Source organism: Cyrtonyx montezumae, unplaced genomic scaffold (genome assembly GCF_038088225.1).
Source record: "Cyrtonyx montezumae isolate F1298 unplaced genomic scaffold, pur_monq_1.0 scaffold_24, whole genome shotgun sequence".
Taxonomy (NCBI): Eukaryota; Metazoa; Chordata; class Aves; order Galliformes; family Odontophoridae; genus Cyrtonyx; species Cyrtonyx montezumae.
The window spans coordinates 3,918,359-3,936,670 of NW_027071981.1; the positions used below are offsets into that span (position 1 = coordinate 3,918,359).

Sequence of the window (18,312 nt, forward strand, 5' to 3'; positions counted from 1 at the left end):
CCATTCTGATGCCTTGGGTAGTTGTGGGCCCGGAGTTATCTTCTGCTTCATAGCAGGTGTTGGCCACTGACCTATGCTTTCTTCCTCCTCCCGCTCGATTACAGTCCCGCAGCTCTCCCTCTGCTGTCCCCGCAGTGGCTGGGCTTTCTAGGAAGCTTGTGCTGCTCAAGTTGTTTCTGCAGCGGGTGTGCGTGGCGGGGCCGGCTGTGCGTGTTCAGCCTTCTCCCTGAGCAGTGCTGCCATCCAGCTGCTCTGTGGGTGCTCCGAGCAGTGCTCGCCCCTCCCTTGAGCAGCTGCTGCCGCCGAGGCCCTCGATATCCGCATGGGAGCAGCACGTAGATCACTGTCCGTGGCGCGGGGCCGTGTGCAGCACGTGGTGCTGCTGTGCTGTGCTCTGGGAGCTCTGCCTCGCGCCACAGGGCTGCTCCCAGGCCGAGGTGATCGGTGACAGAGTGGACTTCACTTCTTCCCGCTGCGCTTGCTTGCTTGACACGTGAGCTTGAGTGGATAGCGGTAGTGCAGGGAGCTCGCGGAGTCGGTGCTGCTCCTCGTGCCCACCAGCAGCTCCTGCCTCCTTCCCTCCCACCCGTGCCCCTGGCTGCCTTCAGCTCCCATCAGCCACACCTCTGCCTCTCAGGGGGACCACCCAACCCGCACAGGGTTCAGCAGGAGACTTAAACCAAGCACCTCAGGGAGGTCACTGCTTACCTGGAACGTTACTGCTGGCAGCACAGCACGGAGGCAGCACGGTGCGGGGGTGGCAGCGTGGCTGGGGGACGCCCCCTCCTCACGTTCTCATAGCTCTGTGTGTGTCGTTGGGGAACCTCACGCCCCGTACCCCCACGTTGCCATTAGTTTACCACCTCCTCATTCCAGTCCTGGACTTTGAAGAAGGGGACCACGTGGGGGGAGCACGCTGCTGCTCTGCCTTGCTGCGCGCCTGGCCGCTCGCAGAGCGCTCATCTCTGCCTTTGCCCTTCCCCTCATCAGCCAAACGGACAGAACTGGAGCTGCCTCTCCCACGTCGCGTGGTTCCCTCCTCGGAGGGAACGAGCAAAACTAACTACTGCGTTCACCCCCTGGACACGAGTATTAAGCTGCTTACAGTTCATATGTACATATGGTGTACTTTATTTTCAGTAGAGCATTACATAGTATGAAAGTGTTGGATTTTGTACAGATGTCCCTGTATGTACAGTACGAAATAAAACCGATCTCTTGGAAAGACACACGGGGCTCGAGCCGTGCTGGCTGCTGCGTGCTGTGCACACCGAGGGCAGGGTGCCAGCAGCAGGACAGCCCTGGGGGTGGGGAAGGGAGGTCGGGCCACGGCAACGGGCGGGGGGGGGGGCAGGGGCTTTTACTTCCACTCGGGTCTGGAGCTGCCCACGCCGTGCCGGGCCTGCAGCGCGCGCTGCACCACCGCCTGCCACTGCTCGTCCGAGATCTGGCTGGCCCAGGCGGGGATGCCCAGCGTGGGCAGCTTCACGCCCGCCATCGTCCTCTTCACCAGCTCCACGTGCTCTGCGGACGGAAAGCCGTGAGCGAGGCGGGCCGGAGTAGCGGAGGAGCCGCGCAGCCCCCGAGGAGCCGCTGTTACCTGGGTCCATGGGGATGGAGCCGCGGCTGCTCCGCGCCGCCGCGCCTTCCTCCTCCTCCTCCTCCTCCTCGCTGTCCGCGGGCGGCTCGGGCAGGTGCAGCCTCAGCATCTGCGGCAAAAGCGGGACGGTGGGGGTCGGGGCCGCGCTCCCTCCGCCGCCGGCACCCCCCGCCCCGCACTGCCCGCTACCTGCAGCCGTTCCTGGAGGCCGGGGCCCGGATCGGCGCTGCCCGCGGGAGGGCCCGGCTCTGGGGGGCCCTGCTCCGGCTCCTGGCTCAGCGGCTGGTACAGGTACCCGCCGCCCCCCTCCTCCAATTCCTCCTCCCCCTCTTCTTCTTCCTCCTCCTCATCCTCCTCGTCGCCGCTCCATCCCGCCGCGCCCTCGGGGGCCTCCGGCGGCCCCGGCTCCTCGGGACACACCCGCTCCGGCCCCATCCTCCGCGCCACCGCCATGCACCGGGCGCGGCCCCGCCGCTACCCGGAAGCCGCCGGGCACTGTGGGTGCTGTAGTCCCGCAACGGACACCGCCCTCCCGGGGCTCCCCACCCCCCCCCAGCTCCGCCGGCCCGGGGCGCTCCGTCGGGCAACCGCCGCCCCGGGGCTCAGCGGGTCTCTGTCGGTCCGCCCGGAGCCGGGCGGGAGGGAGAGAGAGGAGGGGACGGGGGCGGAGCGGCGGCGGACTACAAGTCCCAGCGAGCGGCGGGGGCGGGCGCTGCAGCGAGGTGCCGAGCTGCCTCCGCGCCGCCAGGTACCGGGCTGAGGCTGCTGGGGGCGGCCGTCGGGGCGGAGCAGTGATGCGGTGCCGCGCCGGGGACCGAAACGCATCGCGGCGCCGAGAGGGGCCGGGGGTGCGGGCAGTGCGGGGTGGGACGGTCCGTCCGTCCGTAGGGGCCGCGCCGCGGGGCCTCCGGGCCTCGTGCGGAGCTGCGGGTGCGCGGTTGTCCCCGGCGTTTCGTCGTGGGCTCTGCTTTGAGCCCTCTCGCGTCCGTCCCCGGAGCGAGCTCCCTTCGGCCGCGCTGCCGAGATGACGCTGCCGGGCGTGCGGTTTGACCCCGGCGCGGCATAAATGGTCAGAGCGCGGGGTAAATGTCAAAGCCGAGCGGGGAGAGCGGGCTGCTCTCGCGCTGCCTCTAACGGTGCGTCGGGTGTCCCCGAAATAGCACGATCTACATGGGCTGCGCGAGCCGCCTGCGCTATTTTAAGCGCTCCTGAACCTCGCGGCCGCGTCTTCTGGGAGCCGGGAGCGAAGCGGCCGCACGGTACGGATCTGCGGGGCGGGCGCTGCGCTGCTCCGTGCGGGTGGAGAAGGTCGGGGAGGGTCGGGGGACGGCGGTGCGGGGCTGCGTGCGGCGGGGCAGCGCTTCTGGGCCGTTCTGCAGCCTGCTGCTGGCGGCTTTCTGCCCGCCAACGAGCCGTTTCCGCAGCCGGTGGCTCGGCTCGCGGGCGGCGAATAAAGCGGCTGAAAGATCCGGCTGCGAAAAGCGCGGCTCTTGGGTTGGTTCGTTTTTGTTTTTGTCCACCTGAAATCGCCGCAGCAGATTTTCGGAGGCGTGCTGGGGGAAAAAGCACTCAATTGTTTTCCGGTGATCTCAGGCACCGGTGCTGTGCGCCGTAGGGCCGCCGTGGGGCACGCGCCGGGGAAGCTGCTCGCAGGGCCGCCGAGGGCCGCGTGTGCACCGCGGGCTCCGGCAGCGCTCCGTCGGGGCGCCGCACTCGAGGAACGCAGCGCTGGCGGCGGCTCCGGCTGCACTACGCCGGACAGGGGGAGGTGTTGAAGGACATCCGCGGCTGTTCCCCCCCCGGGCGGACTCGCCGTCTTCCACCTGTGCCAGCGGACGCGGGCTGCGGCCGTCGGTGCTCCTCTCCCTCCCTGGCTGTGCCCTCCTGCTCTCCCTGCTGTTTTCCCTGTGTGAAGCCACCACATATCGGCCCGGTCTGGTGAGTGGTGTCAAGAAGCGAGATGGGTTGCACATCTGTTTGCTCAGAAAGGGCTTCCGCATCCAGGGCAGAGGTGATGTTTCTGAAGCACGGCCATGAACTCGGGTGCTGTCACCCCAGCTGCGTGCGAGTTGGCAGCTTCGTTGTCAGGGATGAGCTCTCGAAAAACTTTTCCTGGTAGGTTTGGCTTTGAGCAATTGTGACTGTAGGAAATAACATTGCAACACTGTTTGCTGCGGAGTAAACACGGCTTTGCACAGAGCAGAGCTGGGTGACTCCTGGGGATGTGTCACCCTTGTTTCCTGCGTTCCTGTGACAGCATGGTGGTGGTAGTGATGGACCAGTGAGGAGGCTTCTTCGGCAAGCATCTCCAGCTGTCTCCAAGGGGAAGAATCTGATCTTTTCAGCGTAGAAGTGGTGGTGGACTCGTGCGGAGCCACAAGTCGGGCCCTTGTGGGCCCCTCCCAACTCGGAATGTTCTGTGTGAAGTGAGCTGCATTGTGAGGTGGTGCTCTTGTGCCCCTGGAGGAGCACTGGTGGTCAAGTCTGACTTTGGGATCCTCCTCCAGTGTCACTGAGCTGAGGAGTGGCTCTGAGGAACCGTTATGGCCGTTCCTTGAGAATCCCCTAAAAGGTGACTTTGGTCTCCATGGAAACTGTTCTGTTGCCGTGTGACTTGTAGGAGAGCTGCTGCCTGGCTTTCAGGAACACAGAGTCATTGCAAGGTGGGAGCTGAAGGGGAAGCAGCTCTGCAAGAAGGATGCTTTGACCAACTTGCTTGCAGGACTGCAGGGAGCTCAGCCCAGGCTTGGCCTATGTCCTCTTGTCCTTGGATTCTCTCTGGCTCTTTCCACAGTAAGGCATGAGCATGGTGCTGGGCCATGCAGGCACCAGGGCTGTGGGCCATGGCCCTGCTCACCTGGAGGTCCAAGGGCTGCCTGGCTGCGCAGCACATGAGTGCTCCTCTGAAGCAGCCCCTCATGCCAACTTAACCACTTCCCAAAGGAAAAAACATGGACTGAGAAAACGTGTGGGGATTTTAGTCATCACTCTGAGGCGTCTGCACATTTCTTCTCCTTCTGCAAGTGCTAAAATTGAGTGTGGGGGGAGAGTGTGCTAAGCCTTCTGAGGAGCAGAAGCCAGGCAATTAGAGAGGGGGTTTTCTTTGGGCTGTCTGAAACGCTGACGTGTTCTCCTCTAATGGCTGTTTTTCAGTTGGGGACAAACCGCTCAGCAGTCGGACGGAGCTGCCTTCTCACAAGTGCCTGGGCAGGACCGTGCTCAAATCCCAGGGAGAAGCTCAGCAGAAATCTGCCCCGACATCTGTGCAGCATGCCATCAGCCCGGGGAGCATGAGGCTGTGCTGCTGGGAGCCCTGAGGAGCCCCAGGCTCACTGGAGGAATGTTACGGTGGGCAGTGCACCTGGAAGGAGGGCCACGCAGGGTGAACCATGCAGCCGTGGCCGTGGGGCACAAGGTGTACTCCTTTGGTGGGTATTGCTCCGGGGAAGACTATGAGACGCTGCGGCAGATCGACGTGCACGTTTTTAATGCAGGTAAATGTGGTGTGTAGAGGAGTGGTGTGCTGTGTTGTTGGCTCGCTTAATGCACCCCACTCGGTTGTGTGCTGTTCGACTGGGACCTTCTGTTAGGCAGTGTGCTAAGCAAAACAACCAGAGTCTGTCTTGTAGAGGAGCTGGTAGATGTCAGGGGGCTGATTTGAGCTGCGAATCGAGGTGATCTGCTCATGGTGTGGAGGGGGGCTTAGCTCAGGAGCTTGTGAACAAAGACGTTCATCTCTAGCCAGAAGGACTGGGTGCTCATAGGCAAGGCACACAAATGTGGCTGCACAGCACAGTTCTTGTGGGAAAACACGATTACCTTGCCCAAAGGAATGCTCTTTGTATTGCCTTCCCTGCTTACAGCTCCCAAGTATTACAGAGTCATGATGCTGAGGCTGCTGCCTGGGAGGTGCTGCTGACTCCCCAAGCCCTTGCTCAGTTAATGCCCTCAGGTTGCAGTGCCAAAGCTAAGGTACCAGGCTTTGAATGATCTCTTTCAATGACATGGAGAGGGAGGTCATCTTTTAGGCAGGGAGCATCCTGTTTAGCTTGAGTTCAGCACTGTTGTGTTTCCTCCCTGCCCTTCCCATCTCTGAGGCAGACGGTTGCCTCTCGAGGTATCTGATCCTTCCCTTTGTGAGGGATGGCCACGTAATGCTTGCTGTGCCTCCTGCACTGTCATTACGCCCTGTAATGCATGTTGATTGCTCTGCTTACTACTGAACGTGACATGAAGTGCAGGCTCCAGGGAGGAGAGCCTGTAATCACCAGGCTCTTCTGTTTGTAGCACAAGGTCAGCAGGGAGAACTGAGGTGTGGATGGGGTTTGGGAGCATCTATTTGCTCCAGAATTTGGTTTTACTTTTTTTGTCTTATTATCTTAATAACTACCACTGTTTCTACAAAGCTGCTGTGCTGTTTTCCTTAGACTGTGCTTCCAAGGTCCAAATGATGCCTTCTCCCCTTGCCCTGCAATGCTTTATTCCTGTGCTGCCCATTCCTTCAGCTTTGAGCATCTTCAAAAACATCACTAGCCTGAAGTAGTGTCTGCATTCATTATCACCTTCCCCCTTCTTTTCTTTCCTGTTTTGGGAGGGTGTACGTGGTGGTTTTGTGTGCGTGGGGGCGGTGTCTGCTGGTGTGCTGTACCTTCCCCTCGTGGCTCAGGATGAGCAAGAGCAGAAACTTCTTTGATGTGGCTGATGCAGAACCAAAGCTATTTCTGTCCGGATTCCTCCAGTCCTCTGTGCTTCCTGCAGCCTTGCCTGAACAGTGGACCTGTGGAAAGCTGTGCTTCTATATTTCTTAGCCACCTGCTCTTCAGGGCCAGGCACAGCTCTGTCTTGCTCGCTAGACTGCTTCTGCACTTTATCATGCAGGGGAAAACAGCCATCAGGCTTTCTGCTTTCACAAGTGTTTGCTGTCCCATGATGGGTACACTGGTGGGTGTGTGCAGTGGGCTTAATTCTGGCTCAAACTTACACTTCCAGTGTCCCTGCGCTGGGTCAAGCTGCCTCCAGTGTGGACAAACAGCCGTGACCAAGTGAGAGAGGTGCCCTACATGAGGTACGGGCACTCAGCGGTGCTCATCGACGACATCGTCTACATATGGGGAGGCCGCAACGACACGGAGGGAGCCTGCAACGTGCTCTATGCCTTTGATGTCAGTAAGTTCCACCTCCTCCTTACTCATCCTCATCGCAGCTGCTCTTAGTGAGAGCTTTTCTCTGCCCCACCGTGCTGCTGTCCTGCCTCTGGTCTCTCTACAAAGCAGTAGTGCAGAGCAGACAGGGCAGAAGAGGAACCAGTGCTGCTGGGTGACTCAGCATGGGCAAGGGGAGCAGGGTGCCAAGTGCATCTGCACACCTGACTCTCTGAAAGCCTTTGAATAGAAATTACTGCACTTCTCTAACAGGCAGATGGTTTTCAGTTCTTCTGTCAGCTTTGTGTACTCACTCTGATAGTGGCTGTGACTGAAGTGCTGTCTCTGGTGTGCTCCTTACCTGGGGCTGAATGCTGCAGCCAGAAGGGCTCTTGAGGATTGGCATTGCTTTCCAGGGAGGTGGTTCTTTCTGAAAGCGTGAAGTAGAGGATTAAAGTGCAGAAGTGGTCGAGGACAGGATGGAGAAATAAGGGTGGGCTTGAGCCAGATTAGATAAATCTGAAAGATAAACCATGAGATTTCAGGTTGTTTTCTTCATTATGCTGTTGAAACACCTCTGAAGAACAGGGACTGGGTGGACAGGAGTGTCAGGAAAGGAGAGGGGCACATCTGGGTGCTGGGGCAAGTTTGTTTAAATACTAACCACTAACTGGACTTGCAGTGACAAGCACTTGCTCATGAGTTCCCTTCATTGCCAGACGTCTCAGAGCTTGGAGCTGCTCTCTGGGCACAGGGTTTCCACCCTTCCCCTGACATGTGCAGCTAGGAAGCTGCCAGCAGATTGCCTTCTATGCAGAAGCCTTGCAGTGGGAGCTGCCTGGCGTCCCTGCCAATTCCAACACTTTAGCATTAAGTGCAAATGAACTGAAAAGGCCAGTCCTGAGTCCTAGCCCAGAGCCTGGGCAGCTGTCTGTACACGCAGTGCCCGTCCCCTGCCAATCCTGGAAAGTGTGCCTGGCATTCCTCCAACAGTGGTGTAAGCTCCATTGTGTCCATCACATCAGGCTGGGTAAGTCCTGGCTGAGTGCAGCTCCGTCATCTGGAGATGGAGACACTGAGCTGACCACCAGGCAAGGTCTCTTCTACCTCATATGACACGTTATGCCTGGGCAGACTCCTACTGCCGTGTGACTTGGGCTTGGAAGCAGTCCTGTGAGGAAAGGGAACTTGATAGCTGTTGCAGCTTTCTTGCTAGCTGCCTGCCCAGCATTCTGTTGACCCTCCGTGTGGTTCCAGCTGGAGCCTAGGTGAACTGCTGTGGTCGTGGGCCAAGTTCAGAGGAGTTATCCTCACAAAGAATGTTGCTTTGGCTCCAGTTTTACCACTTCTTGAAATAAGTACTACCATTGGCAGCTTGCAGCATTTCAGGGGGGCAGGGGGGGACATCTCCTTCTGCCTCGAGGCTTATCTGTGCCTGTCTGTGGGCTCATGGGACAGGTGCATGTTTGTGCTTGGCAGGGAGTTGCTGGCATAGCTCCACGTTGCTCTGCGTGGAGAACAGCTCTGGCTGGATTTCAAGTCCTCCTCTAACTCGCTCCCTGAGACTGTGGGGTTGAGTGTACTCTCAGCAAGCTTCCTGATGGCACTAGGCAGAGCAGTGCATTAATGCAACAGGAGGAAGGGGTGCCATCCAGAGGGACCTGAACAGGATTGAAAAGTGGGCCCACGAGAACTTAATGAGGTTCAGTAAGACCTAGTGCAAGGTGTTGCCCAACCCAAATGCAATCCTAGATGTGAGTACAGACTGGGAAATTAACTAATTGAGAGTAGCCCTGAGGAGAAGGACTTGGGGATCTGGGTGGGCAAACAAATGGATGTGTGACAGCAGTGTGCTCTTGCTGCCCAGAAGGCCAACAGTATTCTGGGCTGCATCAAAGGAGAGGTGGCAGAAGGGCAAGGGAGGGGATTGTTCTCCTCTTCTCTGTTCATCTGGAGCACTGCATCCAGGCCTGAGGACCCCAGCACAAGAAGGACGTGGAGCTGCTGGAGCAGGTCCAGAGGAGAACCACAGAGATGCTCAGAGAGCTGGAGCACCTCTCCTATGAAGAAAGTTGAGGCATCTGGGCTTGTTCAGCCTGGAGAAGAGAAGGATTTGGGGATACTTCATTGTGGCCTTCCGGGACTTGAGGGAGCTTTTAAGTAAGAGAAGAACCAACTGTTCATGAGAGTAGATAGTGATAGGATAAGGGGGAATGGATTTATACTGGAAGAGGGGAGGTTTAGGTTAGGTGTTAGGAAGTCATTCTCCATTCAGAGGGTGGTGAGGCACTGGCACAAGTTGCTCAGAGAAGTTGTGGATGCCCCGTCCCTGGAGATGTTCAGGGTGATGAGTTCCTGAGCCCTCTGATCTAGAGGGGGTTGGGACTAGATGATCTTTGATGTCCTTCCAGTGTAAGCCATTGTATGATGCTGTGACTTCAGCCCTCCTTATTTGTCTTGAACTCCAGACCCCAGGTGCAGAATCCAGCTCTTATTAAACTTCATGTGGTTGGTGATTGCCCAGCTCTCTAATTTGTCTTGATCTCTCTCTGAGGCCTCTGCCCTCAGCAGAATCAATAGTTCCTCCTAGTTTAGCATCAGCAGCAAACTTGCTCAAAACACATTCCAGTCCTACAATGAGTCATTTATGAAGACGTTAAAGAGAACCAGCCATAAAATGAAGCCCTGAGGAACCCTGCTAGTGACTGGACGTAGCTTGACACAGCCTCGTTTATCTCTGGGCCTGACCCACCAGCCCATTGCTTACCCATTGCATTGTGTTGTTGTTGAGCTCTGTGCTGGACATCTTGTCCAGGAGGATACTGTGGAAACAGCATTAAAAGCTTTGCTGAAAGCCAGAAAGATTGCATCAGAGGGCTTTCCTTGGTCAACTTGGTGGGTAACCTTGTCATAAAAGCTTGATAAACAGAACCCTTCCTCTCATGAACTTATTGGATGCAAACCAATGACCACGTTGTCCTTCAGGTGTTTTTCAATGACTCCCAGCTCCGCAATGTTAGCAGCACTGAAGTGACACTGACAGGCCTGTAATTACCAAGCTCTTATTTCTCACCTTTCTTGAGAATTGGAGCGGTGTTTGCCAGCTTCCAGCCTCTTGCACCTCTTGAATCTCTTGCAAAGCCTCCTTGTGAGTCAATACAAATAAAACTGCTCCAGCAGCACTGTACTGATTGCACGTAGAACTTGAGCTGTTTGTCAGGCAGCAGCTACACCCCAGTGCTGAGGACCTGTCACTATGCCCTGTGTGGAGGCTCAGGCAGGCAGCCTCACTTGGAGGAGCTCACAGCCTCCGGAGAAGCAGGAGCTGTGTGTGAAATGAGGATTTCTGACATAGAAATGAGGTGTGGTTGCAAAGAACTTTCCCATCCCGACATCTACTGTACTTTCTTAGCACTGCCTCCTGTTTCGTTTCAGACACGCACAAGTGGTTCACGCCAAAGGTGTCTGGAATGGTCCCAGGAGCAAGAGATGGGCACTCAGCTTGTGTCCTGGCCAAGAGCATGTTTATCTTTGGAGGCTACGAACAGCTGGTGAGTCATCTCTCTATCACTTATCTGGCCCTCTCGTGGGAAAGAGGGTATTCCTACCCAGGACATGAGTAGAGGAGGGAGATGTGGGGATATTTGTATGCACAGTTGCCTTCATTTTGTAACTGGGCAAAGTGGTGGTATTAATTATCCAGGTTAGGCTCGTGGTTTTTCAGAGAGGGTTGGTAGGTCTGTGAAGACGGCGTGCTTTTGTTCTGCTTTCCCAAAACATACAGAGTGAAAGACGTTATACTTTGACGCATTTCTCTGACAAATTGAGATAAATATATAACAATTATAACAAATATGTTTTAATTTAGCTAAGAAAAGCTCACAAAATGCAGAGTGCTTCTAGTGCCTGTAGTGCTGTTGTGAAGTTCTGTCCCAGTCTGGTACGTGTTCCCTGTACTCTGCACCACTTCTCGTGCCTTGCTGAGCCTCTCCAGCAAGCGCTTGTCCTTCCATGTAAGAAGGACAGAGATCACCCTGTGCTAGCTGCCAGTGTGCTTAGCACCCCTTTAAGTAAATCCTTATGCTCTGAACTTAAGAGGGTAAATATCACTTCAGGCTATCACCAGGCTCCAGGAAAGCTGTGCCAAGTCACAGCTATTTGTTTGGATGAAAGCTGGGGCTGTTATGACAGTGCCTTTGTTATTCCCCTGGCTTTTCTGTGCACTCTAGAATGTTAAACCTGTGATCTCGTTTGCAGCTCTACAAATGTGGCCTGTTTTTATCGAAGGCCAAACAAGCCTGCCCTGTTGATTTTGCTGCTGTTTCCCTTGTCTGGAGGAGCAGAAATCTGTTCAAGTTTGTGTGACTGCAAGCTGCAGATTAGTTCTGAGTGGTCCTCACGTGTATTTACTCCTGGGTGTTGAGTTTCCTCGAAGTAATCCTAGCCTCTACGTCTCATCGTGTGGCCTTAGCAGAGCCAGTTTCTCCTTGCTGCTAGAGCCACCTTCTGTTGTGGCACGGAGTGGAGGCAAAATTCTGCTGTGTGCGGGTCCTGTGTGCTAGGAACCAAACCCTGAACAAATAGGAAAGTTGTGTGAGAGAAGGAACAGCTCTGAGGAGAGGTGAGCTTTACCACCTCTTCGTTAAGCAGCATGTGCTGCTTACCTGGATGTGTTGGAGCAAGCACTGCATCTGCTAGGAAGTGCTGGGTCCGAAGGGGTGATGATTGTCTCTAGGATAGCTGCCTTTCTTGGAGGGCTGGTGTCCCCAGGCTTCTCAGTGCTTTGGTGACCAGGCTGCCTGCTGTCTTCCAGGCCGACTGCTTTTCAAACGACATCCATAAATTGGACACCACAAACATGATGTGGACCTTAATCTCCGCCAAGGTCAGTGTCTGGTTTTTATTCTCCTCTGTGGAGAAAATCTTGTTTGTGTTACTATCTGGGGTAGAGGCCCATACTTGTCTCCCAGCTCCTGTTTGGTGTGGTTGGGATCTGTCTCAGTTCTCCAGGAGAAGGCAGCCACAATTTCCCTGTCAAGAAGCATCACCTCTCTGGGTAACCTGCGTTGTTTCTCTTGCTGTTTTAACCTGTCCCTGCAGGGTACACCAGCTCGCTGGAGAGACTTCCACTCAGCTACCATCATTGGAAAAAAGATGTATGTATTTGGGGGCAGAGCTGATCGTTTTGGGCCATTTCACTCCAACAACGAGATCTACTGTAATCGCATCAAAGTGTTTGATACAGAAACAAACTCCTGGCTGGACTCCCCTCCCACTCCAGTGCTCCCCGAGGGCCGGCGGAGCCATTCAGCATGTGAGTGTGGCTCTGCTGGGGGAGGAGGACGTGGAAAGGGGTTCCCACCCATAGCAGTAGGGTGTCTGCTCTGCAGGGTGGAGGTGTGGGACAGTGAGGGGTGCTCAGAGCCTGGCTTCCGTGGAGAGCTGCAGCCCAAAGCAAAGCCTTGCATGCAGCCCTGTGTGTGGAAGTGATATAAGCTAACATGAGCAACGAGCACCGTGTTGCTTTGTGTCTGCTGCTGGGATATGGACCTGCTGGGCTCTGCCCTGGGAGGCATGCTGATGTCTGTGCTTACTCCCTGCAGTCAGCTACAATGGGGAGCTCTACGTATTTGGTGGCTACAACGCACGCCTGAACAGACACTTCCACGATCTCTGGAAATTTAATCCAGGTATTTATGCTCCTAACTTGTTGCAGTGATGGTGCTTGAGGCCCTCAGGTGTGTGAGCTGTCAGTGAAGATCTGTCAACTGTGAGATGTTTTGGAGTCCTCTGTACTCAAATGCTTTGGCAGTCCATGAGACTGATTTGTTTGCTATAATCACTTTGCACAGCAAAGTCTTAGAGTGGTATGTGGTTATGGAGGAGCAGCCCACTTGCTGCTTCCCAGCTGGTCCATCAGGTGGTGCAAGAGCTGCTGTAGGTTTTGGTGCCTTACATTTGTGATTAATCACCCCCCTGGCATCACTGCCATGTTGAGCAGCAGGGGCAAAGGCTGCTGTCTTCCCTGCCTGGTACAGTCACTGTGCCAGCCTGCCCCAACTCGGGGAGGATCCTCTGCGTTCTCCGTGGCTGCCAACAGATGGAGCTGGTTCCTGGGCTTCCCTCCGAATTAATCCCACGCTGGGGAAGTGAAGCTGACTGCTCCTGTGCTTCTGCCTGCACAGCTCCCTGTGCCTTCGGCAGCCCCTGGGCTTGAGCCCTGTAGGTGAAAGGCCTGGCTTTGTCACAGTGGCTTCAGGGAGAACTTGCAGCTCCTGTACAGAGCTCTGAGGGCTGGCTGTGCCTGGCATCAAAGCAACCCTCCATGGACAGCCTGTTGGGAACACATCGTTATGCCTCCAGCAAAGAAGAGGTGGACAGGGAAGGGCGTATGTTGGCTGGTTGGTGTCTGTGGGGCCTCTGTTTTATTTTGTGAGGCTTTTTTTTTGTCTGTGGTTTGTTTAATTCAATTACCTGCTCATACGTAGGTCTTGATCAGGGCTCTGTGACAAGCTGATGCATTCTCTCACCCCTGCCCCTTTTCTTAGTTTCCCTTTCATGGAAGAAGATTGAGCCCAAGGGGAAAGGCCCGTGTCCTCGACGCCGGCAGTGCTGCTGCAGAGTAGGGGACAAAATCATCCTCTTTGGAGGTACCAGGTGAGTTGTAGGGGGCCCACAGTGTGGCTTTGGGGAAGAGTTTGCCATTCCCTTCAGCACAATTTCCTTCTGTGCTGTAGTCAGCTTCACTTTGTAGCCTCATGGCAACTGTCCATCTAACTTAAGTGTGACAAATTACACAGATTACAAGTCTTATCCTACAAGCAAGGAAAGTACCCTGGTCTGCTGTGCTGAAGCTGACTTCAGACTGACTTATTCTCCATTACGTGCTTCCTTGCTTCTCCCAGCGGAATTTTTCTTTCGTTGGCAGGAGTGGTGTCTGCTGAGCTGCAGAGAGATGTTCACACAAAGTAGCATTCTCTTCTGTGCCAGTGTTCCTCAGCAAAGTTTCCATTCACAGGAGGGACCCGGTGTTAAGGATCCAGCTGTCAAACACTGAAATTGGTACTATCAGGATGGAGGGCAGCTGGATGTGGCCAAGAGCCTTAGCAGCTGCTAAGAGGAAGGAAGTGGCCCATCACCAGGACATGCTCTGTGCTGTCTGAAATGACAGATTGCAGCTCTGGAGCACAGGCCTGTTTGCCAGCATTTACCTTGCACAGACATCTGAAATGCTTTCAGCCGTCCAAATGGCTTGGAAAGCTTTGAGGCTTTCTTTGGGACTCTGGTAGTGGCTTTTTTGGGATGCTTGAGAAGACAGGCTGGGGGCAGAGGACAAGTTAGGTAGATGATAGGCTGATGTACCAACATCTGATGAGGCAAAGGGCCTTCTGCTGCAGAAGAGCTTAGCAGGGGGAGAAGGCATAGCAGGAGGATGCCTGTGTGGGTGTATGCAGTGCATGGTGAGGTACTGGGAGGTGCTGAGTTTATCCAGGCTCCTCAGCAGATACTGGGCACTGCTCTGTGTGGTAGAAGGCTTGATGGCAGCTCTGGATGCTCTCAGATGCTGCAGTCTTTGGTAGATAGCACAGCAGCTGAACTTGACTGTTAAAGCTCAGCTGTTCTAACAAGCACTAGCAAACCATGATAAATTTGACAGTGGCTTTTCAGAGGCTGGTCCACCCCTGCCAAACAGCGTGGCAGCAGCTTGTCTTTTCCACTGACCAGCTTCAGCGTTTGCCTTGTTCTTATGCAAGGCTCATCCATGCCAGGCTGGGATAGGAAAAGCTGCTGGTGGCAGGAATTCAGCCTGCCTGGAAGGGGGACAGCCCTGCGGGCGGGGGTGGGGGCTGTGCTGGCTTCCTGTAATGGTTATCAGGTGTGTTCTGGAGCCGGCTGGCAAGATAAGAAAGTTTTCCAGGAAGTCGTTGTAAACGGAGAACTCCCTGCGGTCTGCCTGCTGACCTGCACTCCCCTGCTGGGGAAGGAGGAGGGGAGCATAAGGATGTGGGGGGTTTGGTGGTGCCTTGCAGGATCAGCCAGACAGCAGTGCAGGGCACAGCCAGGCAAACCTCTTTGTGTCCTGTGCTTTCTGATGAGGATTCACTCCACCAGGGGCTTTTCAGTTTTTCTGCAGGTGCCTGTTGCTGGCTTGACCTGGCTTAGAAAAACCTGGCTTGGTGAGGGAGGGCAGAGAGTTTTGCTGGGTTCTGACTGGTGCCCTGCACTGTGAATTCTGGGAGCTGCAGCACTCCTGGTCTTGAACTCCAGGCTTTCCCCAACTGCTTGTGGTTGGGTGATAAAGCCACAGGCACACTGCTCTGCCTGCTGGCTTCCCTTTGGAAGATAAGGGATGCCCTAGGTCTTCCTGTGACGTGGATGTGAGATTAGATTGTGTGTTGTATCCAGGCAGATGGGACCCATCAGCAGCAGGTCTTGTCTGCCAGCAGCAAGCTGTACCTTGTATTTGTGTGGGGGTACTGAGGAGCGGGGACACAGGTACTGCCTTACATCCTCTCCTGCTTGGTGGGTTGTAGATGGACAGCAAGTGACACTGCAGTGAGAATCACTGACTTAGAACACCTTTCCTTTCTTTCAAGTTCTCCAAACAGCCATGAGTGCTTGGGTGAAGCACTAATGTTCCAGCACAGGCTGGCCTGTCTGTGCTGGGATGCTCGGTGATCCATCTCTTGAGTGGCTTTGTCTGCTCCTTCAAGACCTCAAAGGCAGAGAGTCTCAGCTGAGGCTGTCTGTTGTTCCCTGGCTGTGCCTGAAAGTGCAGCTTCCCACTGGTACAGGGGAGCCTAAAGAACTGCAGCTGCTGTACAAGTGTTTTGGCATTGACTGACGAGCTTTGTTTGGCTTTTGCAGCCCATCTCCAGAGGAGGGCATGGGCGATGAATTCGACCTGATGGATCACTCAGATCTCTACATCCTCGACTTCAGTACGTGAGTGCTCCCTGCACAGTGTGTGCCTTTTGCCACCGGGTGCCTCGCTGAGAAGCACCATTTCCTGTGGCATAGATTGCCTGATGCCCTGATCCCCCATAGTGCCCAGACGAGGACTGCTGTGGCTAATTGCCCTCTATCCACAGGCCCTAGCCTAAAGACGTTGTGTAAGCTAGCAGTGATCCAGTACAGCCTGGACCAGTCCTGCCTTCCCCACGACCTCAGGTACTGTGTGCCTTGCGTAGAGCCCACCCGTGCGTGCTCCCAGGGGCACTCCAGCCCTGGTTGCTGTGTCCATGCTTGCGCTCATTGTGCCCTGTTGCTTTGTTACAGATGGGAGCTCTCGGCCATGACGACAAACAGCACCATCAGCCGCCCCATCGTCTCCTCGCAGGGCTGATGCTGGCTCATCCCTCTACCACCTTGTTCTCCCCTCCACACACTGACCTCTTGCTCCAATGCCTGCATGAATTTTTAGCCCTTTCAAGCAAGGAACCTATGTGAGCTCTGTTTGTCTCGCCCCAGCCAGGCCTCCTTGGGCCCTTGTCGTGTTCAGGGCAGCACGGGTGTGCAGGCAGAGCAGGCCCCTGGGGAAGAAATGTGTGCCCCAGCAGCACAACTGTGAACCCCCGTCCTTGCCTGAAGAGCTGCAGCTGCAGTGGCCTGGTTCCCTGCCAGCAAGGGCCTGAATCGACTCCTGCTGCCAGCCCCAGGCTTGGAACTATTCCTGTGCTGTCCTGCGATCATGATGACGTTCATGCCTGCACCCATCGGTGCTAAGCTGCCCCCAGCACTGGCCTGCAGGCCCAGGGTGGAGCTGAGCCCCTGCACCTGGTTTGGGGGCTCTGCTGCCTGGCTCAGGTTGTAACACAGTGACCGGTGGGCATTTTATAAACACTGAGGTGGAATTGACTTTCTGCTGCAGTGTGTCCAAGTTGGGGCCAGCTGTGCTGGGAGGGAGGTCTGGGAGGGCAGCTGCAAACTCTCCACTCTCCATGCCTGGTGGGAGCTGGAGCCAGCAGGAAGAACGGACTTGAATCACGATGTAGCTGCCTCCCAGGAGAGGGTGGGAGGGAGGCAGCTGGTGAGCGTCACCTGGGCCTTGCTCCTTCAAAAGGTGGGTGGGGGTGCAAGGCTGAAACTGTGCTAACAATGCAGAGAAAGGTAGGGGAGCACTCAGAGCTTTTACTGAGATGCAGAAGTCCTGGGGACATCTGACAGATGGCAGTGGCTGTGTGCCATGAAATGCTGGAGCCTTTTAGTGCAATATCCTCTTTCTCAGCTCTGAAGCACCAAGCTTACTCTCCTTGCAGGGTTCTGGGCACCAGAAAACACATGCAGTGTGTGCTGACTTGCTGCCTCAGGTAGCACGATGCTGAGTGCAGAGGCACCCCAAGATGCTCCCAGCTCTGAGAGTGGCCGTCACTGGGGCTTCTGCAAGGAGAATCACAAGCCTGGGGACATCGAGCGGAGGCTGAAGAGGCTCAGTGCCCCATGCCAGCTCCCTCTTGGAGTGGAAATGTTTGGTGGGGAGAAGAAAAGGGCCTCACTGGGGAGGGAAGAGAGTTGTTGGCCCTTGAGAGTTGTTGGCCCTCTAAGGGCTCGGGGGCACTGTGGCCCTGCACACATCACAAACTTCCACCCCATGGTAGGAGCTAGTGCTGGGCTGCCAGCTGTGGTCCAGGAGCCGGATGGGCACGTGCCCTCCAATGGGATCCTTGCTCCCTTCATCATCACCCCCTCCTGAGCCACCAAGTTTGCTTTAAAGACCCCAGCTTCCTTTTATTGCTTCCCCTCTCAGATTGCAGCCGGCTGTGAGGGCTATTTTTAGCAGCCTGCCTTCTAAAAATAGCCCCAAGATGTTTGGAGTTGCGTCAGGAGGGGTACCTCTCCTTCACACATCGGCTTGGCCCCTGCACCCCAGGAGGCTACAAAAGGAGCTGGGAGCAGTGGGGTCAGCAGGTTCAGACGCAGCCAGAGGCAAAGGCAGTAAGAAGCTCTGCCAGCTCCAGGCATCCCGGTGCCAGCACCATGACCATCTTCTGCAGCCACTGCCACAGGCCACTGCAGGCAGAGATGAACTGCCTGCCCAGGAGAGCTGAGCAGGCACCCGGTGCCTCCAAGCCATTCAGGTGAGCTCCCCATGCCTGGAAGGGGAGGCTGTGAGCAGCTCCTGGCCACGGTGAGACCCAGCCAGGTGTAAGGGGCTGCCACCAGCCTGGGACCCTGAGGCAAAGGATCTTGGAGGGGAAAGAGAGATTTTTGGGGGGTTTGAATGAAGACAGCTGCAATTTGCAGATCAGATGGGCTGCAGCTCATGATCTGGCGTTGGATGCAGTTTCTGCCCTAGCATGGTTTGGTGGGGAGGTCATGTCACTCAGCTAACTGCTAAAAGCACAGGGCCCCAAATACCAGCAGTGTTTCCTGCTGGGCAGCCACACGCACCTCTGTCTGCATCCACCGAAGGATTGCTATTCCTGAGAGAGCTTATGTGGGGCACCGAACCACGCTGGAGCCCAGTGTTCCCACAGCAGGAGATGGGGAACACCATCCCTTTCCCTGTGTGGGGCTCCACAGTTGGCTTTGCAGGTCAACCAAGAGCGCCTCCAAGGCTCGTCGGGACCA

The 18,312-nt window shown here is 55.8% G+C and overlaps 2 protein-coding genes across 2 annotated transcripts; one reads left to right on the top strand and one right to left on the bottom strand.

Moving 5' to 3' along the window:
• Window positions 1–1,344: 1,344 nt before the first annotated feature.
• MEA1 (male-enhanced antigen 1) lies at window positions 1,345–2,139 on the bottom strand. The gene is made up of 3 exons (XM_065739381.1): window positions 1,790–2,139; window positions 1,601–1,709; window positions 1,345–1,524 (listed from the first exon to the last, which is right to left on the bottom strand). Exons 1-3 carry the CDS (start codon window positions 2,051–2,053, stop codon window positions 1,361–1,363), a joined length of 537 nt encoding a protein of 178 aa, XP_065595453.1. The 5' UTR covers window positions 2,054–2,139; the 3' UTR covers window positions 1,345–1,360.
• Window positions 2,140–4,893: 2,754 nt separating this feature from the next.
• KLHDC3 (kelch domain containing 3) lies at window positions 4,894–16,595 on the top strand. The gene is made up of 10 exons (XM_065739504.1): window positions 4,894–5,094; window positions 6,590–6,766; window positions 10,177–10,292; window positions 11,555–11,626; window positions 11,842–12,055; window positions 12,345–12,431; window positions 13,290–13,398; window positions 15,610–15,683; window positions 15,834–15,912; window positions 16,021–16,595. Exons 1-10 carry the CDS (start codon window positions 4,941–4,943, stop codon window positions 16,085–16,087), a joined length of 1,149 nt encoding a protein of 382 aa, XP_065595576.1. The 5' UTR covers window positions 4,894–4,940; the 3' UTR covers window positions 16,088–16,595.
• The last annotated feature ends 1,717 nt before the right edge of the window (window positions 16,596–18,312 follow it).